Genomic DNA, 15,653 nt, shown 5'->3' with positions numbered 1-15,653 from the left:
TCATAACAAGTACTAAAAGTTTACAGTAAGTAAAAGTGCAGTTCAGTTCAGCTGGTTGCAATCTGTAACCTCACCACCAGATGTCACTAAATCCCACACACGTCCTTTAAATATAATCAAGTTTAGTCCTGTAAATGCATCCTGTTTAAAATATTGATCATATGTTTCTGATGTAAAATATTCAAATTTTGCAAAACCTTTGAATTAATGTGATATGAATATAAAATGTAAGTACAATATTACCCTCAATGTTGGAGTAGTTTAAAGTAGCATATTGAAATGAAAAGTAAAGCACAAGTTTCTAAAAATTTTGTTACTGTCTACCTTTGGCATTTAATTACATGTAAATATATAAAAATAGACATAAGTATTTTTAATGTTGTTACAGCTTCTGTTTGAAACATTAGATCGTTTAATGGGATAAAAGGTCATACACAGTACACCCAATGCTTTCAATTATTCATGTGTGAAAGCTGATGGTGACCCACAGCTATAAATGTAAGTACTGTAAACCTTCACATTATGTGAATTTTAAAATGGTCGTATATTTAAAGTGAACAGGGTACCATATGAAAAAAAATATTGCTCACTAAAATCTGAAACAGGACATCTTAACATTACATAGTTTGATGGGATAAAAGGACATACACAGTCCTAATACATTAAACTATTGATGTGTGAAAGCTGATGGTGACCCACAGCTATAAATGTGCGTAAACCTTCACATTATGTCAATTTTAAAATGTTCTCATGTATGAATAGGGTACCATAAGATTAAATATTGCCCACTAAAATCCGAAACAGGTCATGTTTGGATGAAATAACTGTCCTTGTGTCTGTGGCTGCAGGACTTTCCTCAGGCAGTTTGCCCTCATGGGGGAGACTCAGGAGAGAGAGCGGGTGCTGTCACACTTTTCTAGGCGTTACTTCGACTGCAACCCCAAAGTCGTGCCATCTGAGGGTAAGTACTGCCAGGAAGTGTTCTCACTGCCAGCAGCAGAAAGTGGACAATATTCCTAAATATTTAATGAACCCATGAACTTTATTTTTATTTATTTTATTATTTGTCTTTTTTTTTAAATAATTTTTGTTTAAAGGTGCACTTTGTAGAAAATCTAGGAGAACGGACTTGGCAGAAATGGAATATAATTTTTTGTTTTTAGTTTTTGGCTTTTTTTTTTGCCTTTACTCAGACAGTAACTGGCAGAGAGGCTGACACAGGGAGAGAGAGAGGGGAATGGCCTTAGCCATGCAGCAGGTTTTTTCAGGTGGTCACTTTTGGTATTGCAGGGGAAAAAAACTATTTTGGGCTAAAAAGCATTTTATAGCACCACTGGTAAAAGTGACGCCTCTAAAAAGATTGAGGTAAAATTATGACATTTCCTTTTATGAATTTTGGAACCATTGAGGTTTTATATTTGTAAAACTGTCCTTGTGTTGAGAAAAGCATAATCTGTGACATCATCACAATGTAAAGTGGGCTGAGTCCCCCATGTTTCTACAGTAGATCAGAATGGACAAACCAAACACTGACTTTAGAAAGGGCCTTCACAGTTTTGCAAGTTTTGGGCCCACAACAGGTTCTCCTACATGCCTCGGAGTAGGGGAGGGGTATTCAATTGGTTGCAATCTTCAACCTCACCACTGGATGTCACTAAATCCTACACACTGATCCTTTAATCTGTTTTGTGGAAAGTTATGGCACAGTAACGCTAGTCAGAGCTCAAGACTAATGAATATGCTAATCAGTATAGTTAACTTTTAAATACTCTCCACTCTCTACTCCAACTGGTTATGTGTCTAGGCGTGTTTTAATAATTTAGTCATCATTGTGGTAATGAGAAACATTCATTGACAGAGGTTGTCTTTAAGTATCTGTAAGTTGACACCAAACCTAATCTATTTTTATGTCTTAGATTGAATGTTTAAATTTGGTAAGAAAACTCACAAATATTTTCATCCTTTTAGATGCAGTTCACACTCTGACCTGTGCCGTAATGCTGCTGAATACAGATTTGCATGGTCAAGTAAGTTGTGTGTGTGTGTGTGTGTGTGTGTGTGTGTGTGTGTGTGTGTGTGTGTGTGTGTGTGTGTGTGTGTGTGTGTGTGTGTGTGTGTGTGTGTGTGTGTGTGTGTGTGTGTGTGTGTGTGTGTGTGTCCATGTAGGTGACATGTGTGCAGATGTGTGCATCATTGTGTAAAAAACATCAACTCTCTTGCAAAAAGCTAAAAAACTAAACAAAGACAAGAAAAGTTTATAGAGTTGCTTTCTCCTCAAAGGCGCCTTTGATTAATTTCGGAGATTTGGGACTATGAGACTCAGCCTGATCACCAGCTGATCTGGGTCTCCAGGTCTGCCTGCTGAGCTTCTTTCACCATCATTAATCTGCTAGTCTTATAGTCAGAGCCTCTCTTTGCAAATCTGGGCCATTGGCGGCTCCTCTCTGTGATAGTGCAGCTCTGCGGATGAATGATTAATTAAAGTGGCTGTTGAGGTGACTGGATGAGGGATCGGATGAGGAAAGTTTCATCAAATGTTAACAGATATACTATAAGTTTGATCTTTGTTGTGACTGCCATCATCACGACGGTCCTCATCATGATCATCATAATGAGAGAAGGAACAGACTGATATAGGCTGGGACTTTTTTTAAACAGGATTAAAACAGATTATTTTTGGATTAATCCATCAATTATTTCTAAAGTGACAGAATATTCTAGAAAAATGCCCATCATAGCATCTCTGAGTCCAAGGTGAAGTCTTCAAATTGCTTGTTTTGCCCGACCAACGTTGTGAAGTTCAATTTACAGTCATAAACAATGCAGAAAGTAGAGCTGAAACAACTAATGGATTAAACGATTAGTTGATGGACAGAAGATTAATCTCCAACTGTTTTAATTTAATTTACTATTTTAATTTTAGTCATCTTTAGACTGTGGGTCAGAAAAAAACAAGCATTTTGAAAACATGACTCTGGGCTTTAGGAAACTGTGGTGAGCATTTTATAATAAAATATTATTGTAATAATAATTTGCAGCCCTAGTTATAAGAGATATTTGAAGATTGTTGAATCTACTGTAGTGTCAATACAGTATCTGAATTTCAGTACCAATATCAAACTAGCACTAATCTGTACTTAACTGACATTTAATATGTTTTATGAATATCTTTTTTTAATCCAAGCAGCTGTACAAGAAGTGTTTCTGAAATAGGTCTAAAATGGGTGATTTTGATTTAAATCAGTTCATTCTGTACCAGAAAAGCACTGAAGTTTGATACCCAGCTCCACTGAATTTCATCATTACTCACTGTTATCATCACCAGCTGTTCCAACAAATTATTTTATATTAATTGTCAGTATCATCCATTTCTCCCTTGTCTTTAAATCTTTCTAGTGTTGTGATCATATTTTTTATATGTCAGGCTGGAGCGTGTTATAAACATGTTTTTAAATAAAAAAGACCATGACTGTGGTGAACTGCTTCTTTAAATGTCTTTTTCAGTTTATCTGTTTTTTATGAAATACAGGTTAGTATCTGCTTCTTTGTTTTCAGAACATTGGCAAGAGGATGTCGTGCACACAGTTCGTCGGCAACCTGGAAGGACTGAACGACGGCCAAGATTTTGCCAAAGATCTGCTTAAAGTAAGCTACTCTCGAGCCTAAAATAGCACACACACACACACACACACACACACACACACACACATGCTGTCATGCACAGACACACATATGAGGCAGAGCAGACTGCGTGTGCCAGCGCTGTATTGTCCCTCAGATCTGTGTGACTGAGCCTGGCTGTCTGGCCTGCGCTCACTGCCAGCTGGCATTTACCTCATCTCCAGAGGCCTCCAATCAGAGGCCCGCCTGGGCTCGCCACTTCCTGGTATACACCAGCTACAATGCGAGCTGGGAGAATAATTGTTTTGTGATCTGGAGACAAGAAGAATGAGACACAGAAATCCTCAGGGTATCTGTGCGTGACTTCGACAGCATTACATTAGGCTAGCTTAACCCAGTTGAGTGTGGCTGCAATAGATTGTGGACCATCAGACAGAGTTCAGACGGAGGCCTGGGGCTACATGATGTGGCGAAATAACCCAATCAGTGTGGGTTGTCTGTCCATTGGTGCGCCTAATGATGATGTTGTTGATTAGTTTTGTCTGCTGAGTGGTCCGTCAACTGGCCACAGGGCCCCAGAGTGCAAGTCAACAAGTTGTAATGGGGTATTTATAATGCATGAAGGAGAGCGAGAGAGAGGCCACATCCCTCTGCTGAAATGACTGGAATGAATTCTGAAATGAAAAGCTGTGCCTGTTATTAAGGGCAGATAGTATCCACGCTGCGGCCATGTGACCTCAAGCTAAGACAGACAGAGAGAGAAAGAGAAACATAGTCCCACAGATGCATTAGCTGTTTTATTAATGCTTGTATGGATCCAGAAACAGTCTTTTTAATCATGCCTCCACATTACACAAGCTTGTGCTCTTTTATTCTCTTTCTCTCTCAATGAGCCTCCCCTCTTTCTTACCCTGCAGCCACACTCTCTTTTCTCTCTTTCTCTCATCCCCTTATTCTCTCTGACTCTGTAAAATGCTATGCCTGCCCACTCTCGCTTGCTCCTTATCTTGCTTCTGTTTAGCTCCGCTGCAGTTTTAATCTCTGTCTCTAGACTGTGTCTCGTTGCCACCTTTATCTTCACTCTTTCACCTCCACCCAGTTCTACTCTCTTCTTCTTCTTCTTCCTCCCTCCTCCCTCCTCCCTCCTCTCCCAACCTGCCATCTCTGCTCATTCCTAAAGCTCTCTGTCCTCTCCTTTCCCTTCTTCTGCTTACCTCTCTGTGTTGACCCAGCTATTTATAAGTCCATTACTGAAACTTAAAATATCACTAGATAAAGTTATTTACTATATTTACTAACAGGACTTATTTGTCTCTGTAATTATTCCTCCTGTGCCCCCCGGCAGTCGAAGCCTATAGCAGCCTAACCAGGTCCTGGTCCAAGGCAAACCTGGGTCAGCCCTAAACAACAGGGCTAAATGTTCTCAGATTTTCGGCATAGGCCAGTTTTAAATTCATATAATACTTAATTCAATACATTGAACATATTTCATCCTGGACAACTTTTCAGGCTCACAGATCTTTTCTTGCTTTAATCCCTTCTATAAGCTTTTATCAAAAAGGAAAGTTTTTAAGCCTATACTCTTTAATCGTAGCAGAGGGTCTCTGCCTCCCGGACCGAATCTGAAAGATGGTTCCAGAGAGGAGAGGGACATTTATTGCTGCCTCCCATTCTGCTTTTGGAGACTCTAGGAGGCACCAGTAAGCCTGCATGCTGGGAGCGCAGTGTTTTAGTGGGGTAATAGGCTACTATGAGCTCTTTTTTAAGATAGGATGGTGGCTGACCGTTAAGGGCTTTGTAGGTGAGGGAGAAGGATTTTCAATTGTATTCTGGATTTCACAGGGAGGCAATGCAAAGAAGCTAAAATGGGAGAAATCTGATCCCATTTTTTAAAGTTTTTGTCAGTGTACATGCAGCTGAATTCTGGACCAGCTGGAGAGTCTTGTGAGGGCAGCCTGATAATAAAGAAAATAATAATAGATAAAAATAAGGAATTGTAATAATCCAGCCTGGAAGGAATGGATACATTGACTAGATTTTCTGCATCTTTTTAAGGCAGGATGTGCTTGATTTTTTAAAATATTGCAAAGATGAAAAAAGGTAGTCCTTGAATTTTATTTTATGTGGGAGGTGAAGGACACATCCTGATCAAAGATAACTCCTAGATTCATTACGGCGGTGCTGAAGGCCAGAGTAATGCCATACAGAGTAGCTACATCATTAGATAATGTTTTTCTAAGGTGTTTGGGGCCAAGCACAATAACTTGAATTTTGTCTGAGTTTAGTAGCAGAAAAAAATCAGGTCATCCAGGACATTGATAGATATAATTGGGTATCATCTGCATAACGATTATAATTTATTGAGGTTCCTAACAGTATTACCTAAAGGAAGCATATTGAAGGTGAAAAGTATTCATCCAAACAGGGATCCTTGTGGAAATCTGTGTTTTTGTGAATGGAGGATTCATCGTTAATATGTACACATTTAAATGCCTCAGTCTCTGTAATAATGGTCAGTGTTGCTAAATGTAGCACTAAGATCGGTTAGCCAGAAAGCTAATTTTACAGTCTTGGAAATCTGAAAGGGCTCCTACATTTGAAATGTGGTTGAGAGAACTGGGATTACATTATATCTGCTAAAGAGGAAACCTTTTTTAAAATCTGGCAACCTTTTCTCGATTTAATGTCTGAATTAGTGCTATTCTGTTGCTGTGCCATTTACTTTATACATATGTCCTGTTTGTCTCAAAAAATCCTGTACTGTTCTGTTTAGCACCACCAATTGTTGCTAATATGTATCTATTTTTCTGTTAAAAAACAATAAAAATAAATACACAAAAAAAATGTAGCACTAAGATCTAACAGGACAAGCACAGAGAGAAGTCCTTTGTCCGATGTGCTTTTAATCCTGACTGAAAATCCCCTAAGTAATAAACTTATTGTTATGTAGAAAGTCACACAACTGATTTGCAGCTGCAGTGAGCGTCATTATTAAATAGTATTTCAATGAAGCGTCAGGTCAGATGTGTCATAGTCATAGTTACCTTTTACACTCTTCAATCTGAGGAGTTTGATAGTTTTTAACATATCAGCAAGTTAGTTGGTTCAGTAATCGTCATGACAGTTACACTTGGTAGTTAGTTATGAATATTTAGTTTTAGGTGAAGCATAAATCGCTGTTAAAGTCATTACAAGGCTAAGTTTGAACTCAGCTCTAGCACCCATTACCTTTCCTTCTTTTGCTTTTTCCTCTCCTCTCTTTCTCTTTATTATCACTCCATCATTTCCTGCTACAAAATGACTTGTCACCCCCCCACCCCCTCCCCTTCCCCTCCCCCCTCCGCTCTCGATTCCTTGTATTCCTCATTTCCTCCGCTCATTTTCTTGCGTTCCCATTTCCTCTTTCGTGTCTGGTATCTTTGTTTATATGCTGCTGTAAATACATTAGGAATGAGCTAAAGAAATCCCTCACTCCTTCTCATTTTCTCCCCTTGTGCTCTCTCGGCACACACATGCACTCAGCACTCAGTTTAGTCTGTCACCATTTTGTCAAGACGTCACATTGTATCTTTTGTATCTTTCCTTCATTGCTCAACAATCCTTCAGTCCTTATCTTAACTTGGTGTTGAAAGTGGTTTATTTTCATTGTCAGTTTACAACAAATAATCTTATTTTTGTAGGTTTATCCCTTTTGTACCTCTTAAATTAGCCGGAAAGGTATCAGTTATTCATTTATTCTCTCTACTTTTCCATCCAGCTGTTCATTTTCATGTCATGTCTTTACTCAAGGTGAGAATATCCATATTTCTATTGCCATTTGACTTTTTATGTCCTGCTCCACCTTCAAGGCTGTCATCAGTACACATAAAATACATGTTATCAGACACACGTATTGGCTGTCAGTAGCAGATTATTCAAGGGTTAAGGTCAAAGGTCAAAGGTCTCCTCGCTAATTTATCTGCTGCTGTTTGTTGTTTCTTTATAACATATCTGTCTAATATCTGCAAACTGCGGCAGGTTGAGACAGAGTAAATAAAATCCTCACGCTGCTCAGTCAACTGCCTGTGCTTCAACTCTCCGAACCAGAGATTTAACCTTGTCAGCTAACATAAACTCAGAGTAGATACCTGTGTGCAATCATTTTCAGTCTGTTCCTCTCGTAAACGCAACCATAAAATTCACTGTGAGATGATCAAGGACAGTGAGCCACCCGGAGTCACCACAGTCCTTTAAACTGCAGCAGGTGAACATATGGTGTAACTAATCATGTCACAGTTTACGAGACTCAATAGAGCTAATCTAATTCATCATTCATCATTCATCATGTTTAATGTGTATGGCTCAGTGACAAATAAGGGTTGGCGAGACGAGCAATTCAAAAACATCTTTAAAAATCGTCTTAAAAGCGGCATCAGGTTTGTTAGAATATACATTTTGTATTTTTGTTGGTTTTATGTCAAAAATGAAATGACATTTGCATCAATTTTAACCAAAAATAAGACTCAAATGGTGTAACCACAAAAGAATGGTAAATATTAAATATTTGTTTGTATTCTTTAAGTGTACTTATTTAATTGTACTTTTTTTATTTCTACATTTAAATTTTCAAACATTTAGTCAAAATATTGAGCAGGACATATTCTAAAAACAACAATTTTTTCTAAATAAGTTTTGACAAATTATGTGAAATTTGTTTGTTTTTTTAAACATAGTGTTGCATTGCAAAAGTGGATTATATTGATTCCACTTTTTAGTTCACGTTTGTTTTCCTCTATATAATCAGATTTTTATTTAAAAAAAAACTGGGTTCACCTCATTGACTCGTATATTGTAATAACTAATTTGTTATGATTTAGACATTTTACATGTCAGGTCATCAGTAATGGTTTAATTAATTCAATACATAGCCCTGTCCTAGTTTAGTGTGTAATCAATACTTTACAGCAACAAGTCATTGATCAAAAAAATAAAAAAATAAAAAATATGATTAAATGACTTTTCCTACAAAATATACAGTATTTGCTAAAGCTAAGTAGTTGCATGTGAATTTAATTTTTAAGTCACATGTTTGGGGAAAAAAGACTGATCATGTATTTTGGGAGCTGTGATCAAATATTGATTTAATATCAGATTGCAGTAGGTTGTGTATGTATTTACTATTTAATAATAATACACTATAACGATATGGTGTGGTAGTGTAAAATATGCCTTTTAAGATATTGTCCTTATTTCTATCAGTGTTTTTTTAAATTAACTTTCACAGAGCAGAGTTAACGATGATGATTTTAGGCAGTTGACGATTTGATCCGGTTTAAATCTGGATCAAATTAAGGCTCCACATTAACATTCATCATAAAGCAGAGGACATGTGATTATGTTGAAGCTTTATTCTGACAGACAGGAAACACTGGAGTCGTACTGGACCACTGAGCCCTGTAGCTAAAACAGAAATCAGCTGTCTGGTGGACTGGAAAATAACGAGAGGGGCTTTGTATCCCCATGACACCCCTTACCACATCTTTACCTCAGGTAGACTGCTTTCCCTCTTTCACTGTCAATTAGCGCCTTTCTTTCTCTCCTTTTCTTTCTTTCTCTCTTGTTTTCTACCTTTTTTTTTTTTTTTCTTGGCTTCATTTATTGTCCTCAATAACGCCCTCAGTTGTGGCTGATTCTCCTTCTCTCTCAATTATTCCCTCTCTTTCTCACCATTTCAGCCTCTTTTGATTAAACCCTGTGATATGTTTTCCATTACCACCACAATAGACGAGCAAAATGGAGCAATCTCCTGAAGAGTGAGTGTGTGAAGCTTTCACTTCCCGGCACAATGAAGTCATACCCGGAAAGTCTTTTTCTTTCAAGATTTTTTATTGCTTTCTTTTTTTTTTGATGATGGGAAATTGAGGAGATAAATGAGGAGATTATGTGTGAAAAAGGTGCTTTACCAGATTTAAAACCAGGAGATGACTGTTACATGGTACAGTACAATTGGTCCTGTCTCAACAGAGAGAGGCACAGGAAATTTATTGAAGCTTGGTGACATGTAGGGCTGCAACTAATGATTATTTTCATGATCAATTAATCTAATGATTATCTTTATGTCTATAAATGTTAGAAAATGGTGAAAGATGTCTGTTATAATGTCTTACAGCCCAAGGTGATGTCTTCAAATGTCAAATTTTACAATCCAAAACCCACAAATATGAATTTATAATCATGTATGACACATAAAAGCTTCAAATCTGAGAAGCTGAAACCAGCAAATGACTCGAATGATTACTACTCTCTAATAATTACTGTACTATAACTGTAACCACAATACTTCCCAATTAATTTCTTGTCAAAATTAATCCATTTGGCTGTTGAGAAGTTTTAAGCAACTGACTTTCTACCCTGGAGTTATATTTAAATGTTTCTGTTTTGTCCTGAAGCAGAAAAGCATTCATGCATTATTCTCAGAGCCATATGTTCCATATATAACTTTCTTGCAGCTTTTTTTTTTTTTTTTTTTTTTACAGTGTAGCACCGTAGAGTTTTATAGTTTGTAGAAATATGACATAGAAGATGAATGAAATGTTCTTAACCTTTGTGTCGTCCTCCCGGGTTAAATTGACCCCGTCTGGTTCGACTCTTCCTTCCTTCCTTCCTTCCTTCCTTCCTTCCTTCCTTCCTTCCTTCCTTCCTTTCTTCCTTCCTTCCTTCCGTCTGTCCTTCTCTCTTTCTTTCCTCTCCATTACCTTCCTTCTTTCCTCTGTCCTTCTTTCCTTCTCTCCTCCCTCCCTCCTACCTTCCTTCCTTCTTTCCATTCCTCCTTTCCTTCCTTCCCTCCTTTCCTTCATTCCTTCCTTCCTTTCCTTCCTTATTCCTCCCTTTCTTCCTTCTTCCTTCTTCCTTCTCCCTTCCTTCCTTCCTTCCTTCCTTCCTTCCTTCCTTCCTCCCTCTCTCCTTTCCTTCCTTCTTCCTCCCTTCCTTCCTCCCTCCTTTCCTTCCTTCCTTCCTTCCTTCCTTCCTTCCTTCCTCCATCCCTTCCTTTTTCCTCCCTCCCTTCCTTGACTCAAGGACAACAGGAGGGTTAAATGCAGAAAAGGTTAACACTGAAACATGAAGATGACATTATGATTCAACTAAACTACTATTAAACTAAATTGGTGTAGACGCCACTACATCTCACCGGTAACGAGATGAGAGTTGTATACATGTGGAGCGACGCACCTGTCCGTTCGAGTACTGCCGCCTGTTTGTCTCCATCAGTGTGTTCTTATTCTAGGATTCATAATGAGGCCATAAACTATCCTAATGTACTCCAGAGGATATTTCCGCCCCCAGTTTACCCACACGAGACTATCACTCAACAGAGACGTGACAGCAGGCTGTTTAGACTCCGAGCGCAGGAGCCAGTCAACATCCTCCATCAGCAACATGTTGGTATTAAACACCTGTGATACACAAGTAATCAGATAGTCCGGGTCTGTGAAATCATTGGCTAGGATAATTACAGTTTATCACATGCTGGGTTTTATTTTCCAACATTTCCAACATTGAACTCACCAATTTAATGGTTGAGGTCTGAGTTTTCCACTTAAATCTACTGTACCGCTTTTTTCTTGTACAATGAGTGATTTTTATTAACATTTCAGGTTTTCTCACTGTCAGCTTTACCTCTAAACCTCTAGACTTAGATCAGGGAAGATTTTTAACCTTTTAATAACATATATATGCCAATACCGAGTCTGATCAGATACTTAGATTTAACTAAATGTTGGTTTAAATCTAACACAGTGACGTAAAAGAAAAGTTGTGTAGTAGATACACACATCCAGAACAAAAAGACAGGCGATGGACTAAAGAACTAAATCTGTAACTTGATTTCCCATTAAACTATATCTGTATTGGGAGCTACAGTGTGCGGACTTTCTTCTACCTTTATACATACACGTAATGAAGCCATAGCCACAAAAATTTCGTCAACTTTTTTTTACACAATCTGATCCTTGAATAACTTGGTTCGAAAACATTAAGTTAATAAACAGAAATGACTGATACAGTGTGATACTGATGAGGGGATGGAGGTGGAGGAGAAAGTGACTCCTGAAACTGATAAGACGTAATCAGTGAGAGAGAAGACGGATCATTCTGTTTTAGTTGTGGGAGTAACAAAAACACTCCTGATCATTACAAATGATCTTTGACCACATATGAACATACAAATCCCACTTTTAATAGCCAGTATAAACAGGACGAATAATTACAGTGAGGAAAATGTCTTTCACTGTTCATGTGGACACCTGAAAAATAGTGAACCTGTCCTCTGAATTATGTTTGTCCTATCAAAAATATTAAGACTTCTAAATTATAAATACACATCAGAAAAACTTGTCCATGAAATTGAGCTGCAGATGTGTGAAGATGAAATCTGTCAACCAAAGACATACTATAATTTGTAATTTGCTCTTCTAAATACTCACTTACTGATTTCTGTCAAAGTTGACGTGAGCTGTTTTTTTTTTTTTTTGCAGAACTGCGTAGTCGGACAAAAAAAGTCATAAGTCATAACTGACGAGTTGCTTACTGTTTGGTTAATTACCGAGGAGAGAAATGATTAAAAGTCGTGGTCCTAATGCCCCATCAATAAGCCTTTAAGCTTTAATAACAACTTGATGATCCTTTACCCCTTCATACCAGCCTGCATGGCAGACATACTGCTGCTGTGTAGCTACCACAGCTCCCTGCAGAATTGGAGGTTCTGGCTGCAGGCCCAAGCTTTTCTGCTTTGGAGGAAAGTTTCCTCCTTTATTGTGAGGCTTAGAGAGACATAGGTTTGCACTCCCTCTCACTCTCTCACTCTCTTCCTTTCTCTCTCTCTCTCTTCAGCACTGCTCAGGGCTTAAAGCTTGAAGTGGGAACTAATGATGCACTGAAGTAGGTTACCAGCGAGCATAGAACAATTTCTGCTGAAATGAAAATGTTGTACAGCTCAATCAGACGCCCGAAACACGCTCTTCAGATGGTAATTAGGTGCGTCGATGTTATCGATTACGTAGCCGCATTGATTTCGAGGGAAAAGACTGATTACTTATTTGTAAATGAAGGAGAAGAAATCCTTCTCACATGTCTGAAATCTGCACAGGAGGTGTAGTGCCAGTGCTCGACGGCCTCGCCAAGCAAAGATAAGGAGGTCAAGTCTGAAGTGAGAGAGGAAGATGTTAAAAAGATGTTGCTATGTTCATTTATCTTTATTTATTTTATTTCAATACAGTCAGTGTGTGCAGAAGGAAATGTTAGTGTTTGTTTATTCTTGTCGTATTGATGTCAAGGCTCTCGAACTCAAATTACCTGCCACAGGCCAGGTTGTTCTAACCTCGGGTCCCTGCTTGAAAAATCAGCTTTCATCAATAAATTTCGACTATTTGGACTCTAAAGCAGAGCACAGCGGTTCCTCTGCTCCTGCCCCTCTCCTAGTTTTGTGAAATCGTGTCGCTTGTGTTCTTGTAAAACTACATTTTCCTCCTTGGAGATGAGACATGAAGCAGTCACATTTAACTCCATGAAAATATAATGAATAGTCCCACTTCTTTGAAAACTGTCTGTGCTCATCGTTACCCATTCTTGTAAGTTTGGGAAAGACATATTTTAGCTATAGGTAGATACAGGTAGACTGCTGTTCATGTGTTTATTTGACTGTAAGACGTGTAACTTTTTTTGTTTTGTTTTGTTTAGTTTTTTGCTGAAGCTGGCTTATTTTTTTTTATTGATTTTAAGATTAAAAACAAGGTACAGACTTTTTCTTCACAAACATCTAGACACCAAAAAAAAACATACCAATAACCAAGAATAAATTAGAAAAAAATAATAATAAAATAAAATAAAATAAATGAAAATAAATATAATTTAAGAAAATGATAATAAAATAAAATAAATACAAATAAAAATAATTTAAAAAATAAATAATTAAAAAAATAAAAAAAAAAGACGTGTAACTTACTAAGAAATGTATAATTCTATATTGGAGGCCATTGATAGCACAGGAGTTAGGTGTAGTTATCAGATTTGCTGCTAGGTGGCGTTTACCTGGTGAAACTAAAATTAGGACTGTAAGAGAGAGAAGATTCGCCACTATGGAAGAAATCCAGTAAGAAATGCAGGAGGAAATGGAGAAGTGTATTACATCTCATCCTTTGATGAGGATTAGAAAGGTACAATCTAATTATCATAGCTAATTATCTCATTCTTCTGTGTCATAGAGCTCCACTGTTTAAAAACAGTGAGTCGAGTTTGAACAGACCTTATTCGCTTCAGTGAGAAAATGTGTCTGGTACTGTGTGTGTGTGTGTGTGTGTGTGTGTGTGTGTGTGTGTGTGTGTGTGTGTGTGTGTGTGTGTGTGTGTGTGTGTGCGTGTGCGTGTGTGTGTGTGTAAACTTCAGTGACAAGCTACTTTAGGAAATAACTGAACCTTTTTTAAAACACGAAGCCTGCCAATTATTTGGCTGATTCATTTAGTCAATGCATTGCCAGAAAATATTAACCCTCACATACTTTTCATGTTCTTTCACTGCACCAATTCACATCAATAAATCCCCATCAGTCATTAATTAATGGTTGATTAACCATCAATAAAGAGTGTATTCTGTTTATTTATGTAAAGAAAAGACATTCACACTCACTATTTTATGGTCCAGGAGAACTTTTTATAGAATATAAAGAATACAGTAACTTGTTTTAATGGTCTTTTTTATATATAATAAATACAGTTCAAATTTAGACATTTGCTTATACAAAAATGTTTATCAGCTGCATTTTATTTCTATTTTTTGTATATTCGGAGTCACATTTGACAAAGTCCACCTAGCAGAAATGTGTTTTTACATTGTCATATACAATAAAGCAGCAAATCTTCACATTTATGAAGCTGAAAAAGTTAAAAATAACATCTAAATTGTTGCTTATTCATTTTCTTTGATTGTAACATCTCTCATGAAACTAAATATCATGACCAGTTTTTATAGTTCGGAGCTGGGGACTAACACATTTAAGGTTTTGGACTCTTCATGGGATTCACTGACAATAACAAAAATGTAGAATATCACCAGTCTTATCCCTTTTAATTATTGGGGGTTTCTGGCTTTGATTTTGCCTTACTGGGAATTCCTATATTTATATGATTACTCTAACATAAAAGCCACAAATATAAATGGAATTAAAAGCATTACTGTCCGTATGCAAGTAAATTCCCAGCCTGTGAGGAGCTTTAGAGATTTTCTCCACTGGTTGGATCCGGCCAGTAGTTCGACACCCGTGTGTTGAGTGCTCAGTGCTGTCGTGTTTCTACATTTCACTGCTGAGAGATCAACTGTAAGTAAAACTGTGCAGCTGTCTCTTTCTAGTCGGTTAACAAAAACCTAAAGGTGGAGTCAGCGCATGTGTTCATAATGATCCCAATGATTTATTTACTCATAAATGTAGAAAAACAAGCTTAATAGTAGATCAAATAAAGGGCGAGTCTTGATATATCAGCTTAAATAATTGAATTTTCTTTATTGAAACACATATCTAACACCTGCTGTCCACAGCGGCAAATGCTACATTGATCGGTGATGAGGCACAGGAAAACAGACATCGATTGAGATACAAATACACTGAAGAAGAAGAAGAAGAAGGAAAAAACAAAACAAAAAACAAGAAACATTTTAGTGCTATTGGAGGGTAAGGGGCTAAAAGAAAGAGAGAGATAGAGTGAGAGAGACCAAGTGTGAAAAAGAGACAGCTGCTTAGGTCAGCAGAGACGAGTGGCTGTGGAAACACTCCCCCTCTCCCCGAGCTGTCTGAAGTCTCCATAAGGGACGGAGGGAGCGATTTAGACAGGATGTGAAATATTGAGTGAGAGAGTTAGAGAGAGGGAGGGAGTGGGAGACTGACAGCAGACTGTAAAACTGATAGAGGGCATAAGGTAACACACACACACACCAAAAAAAAAAAAAAAAAAAAAGGATTTATTTTGCTTTTTGCAGTTTGATTTTGGTGAGCAGGTGTTCTCCAC

At 37.6% G+C, this 15,653-nt stretch overlaps 1 protein-coding gene across 1 annotated transcript in view; it reads left to right on the top strand.

The window, feature by feature from the left end:
- LOC128381092 (PH and SEC7 domain-containing protein 1-like) overlaps positions 1-15,653 on the top strand; it is a 54,130-nt gene that overhangs the window by 9,628 nt on the left and 28,849 nt on the right. Inside the window, exons 8-10 of the mRNA XM_053341044.1 lie at positions 849-961; positions 1,969-2,027; positions 3,556-3,645. Coding sequence (XP_053197019.1) covers positions 849-961; positions 1,969-2,027; positions 3,556-3,645 — 262 coding nt within the window. The remainder of the gene's footprint in view (positions 1-848; positions 962-1,968; positions 2,028-3,555; positions 3,646-15,653) is intronic.

This window comes from Scomber japonicus, chromosome 20 (assembly GCF_027409825.1).
Source record: "Scomber japonicus isolate fScoJap1 chromosome 20, fScoJap1.pri, whole genome shotgun sequence".
In the NCBI taxonomy this organism is placed as follows: Eukaryota; Metazoa; Chordata; class Actinopteri; order Scombriformes; family Scombridae; genus Scomber; species Scomber japonicus.
The sequence above is the reverse complement of the archived record's forward strand: the minus strand, read 5'-3'. Positions and strand labels throughout refer to the sequence as shown.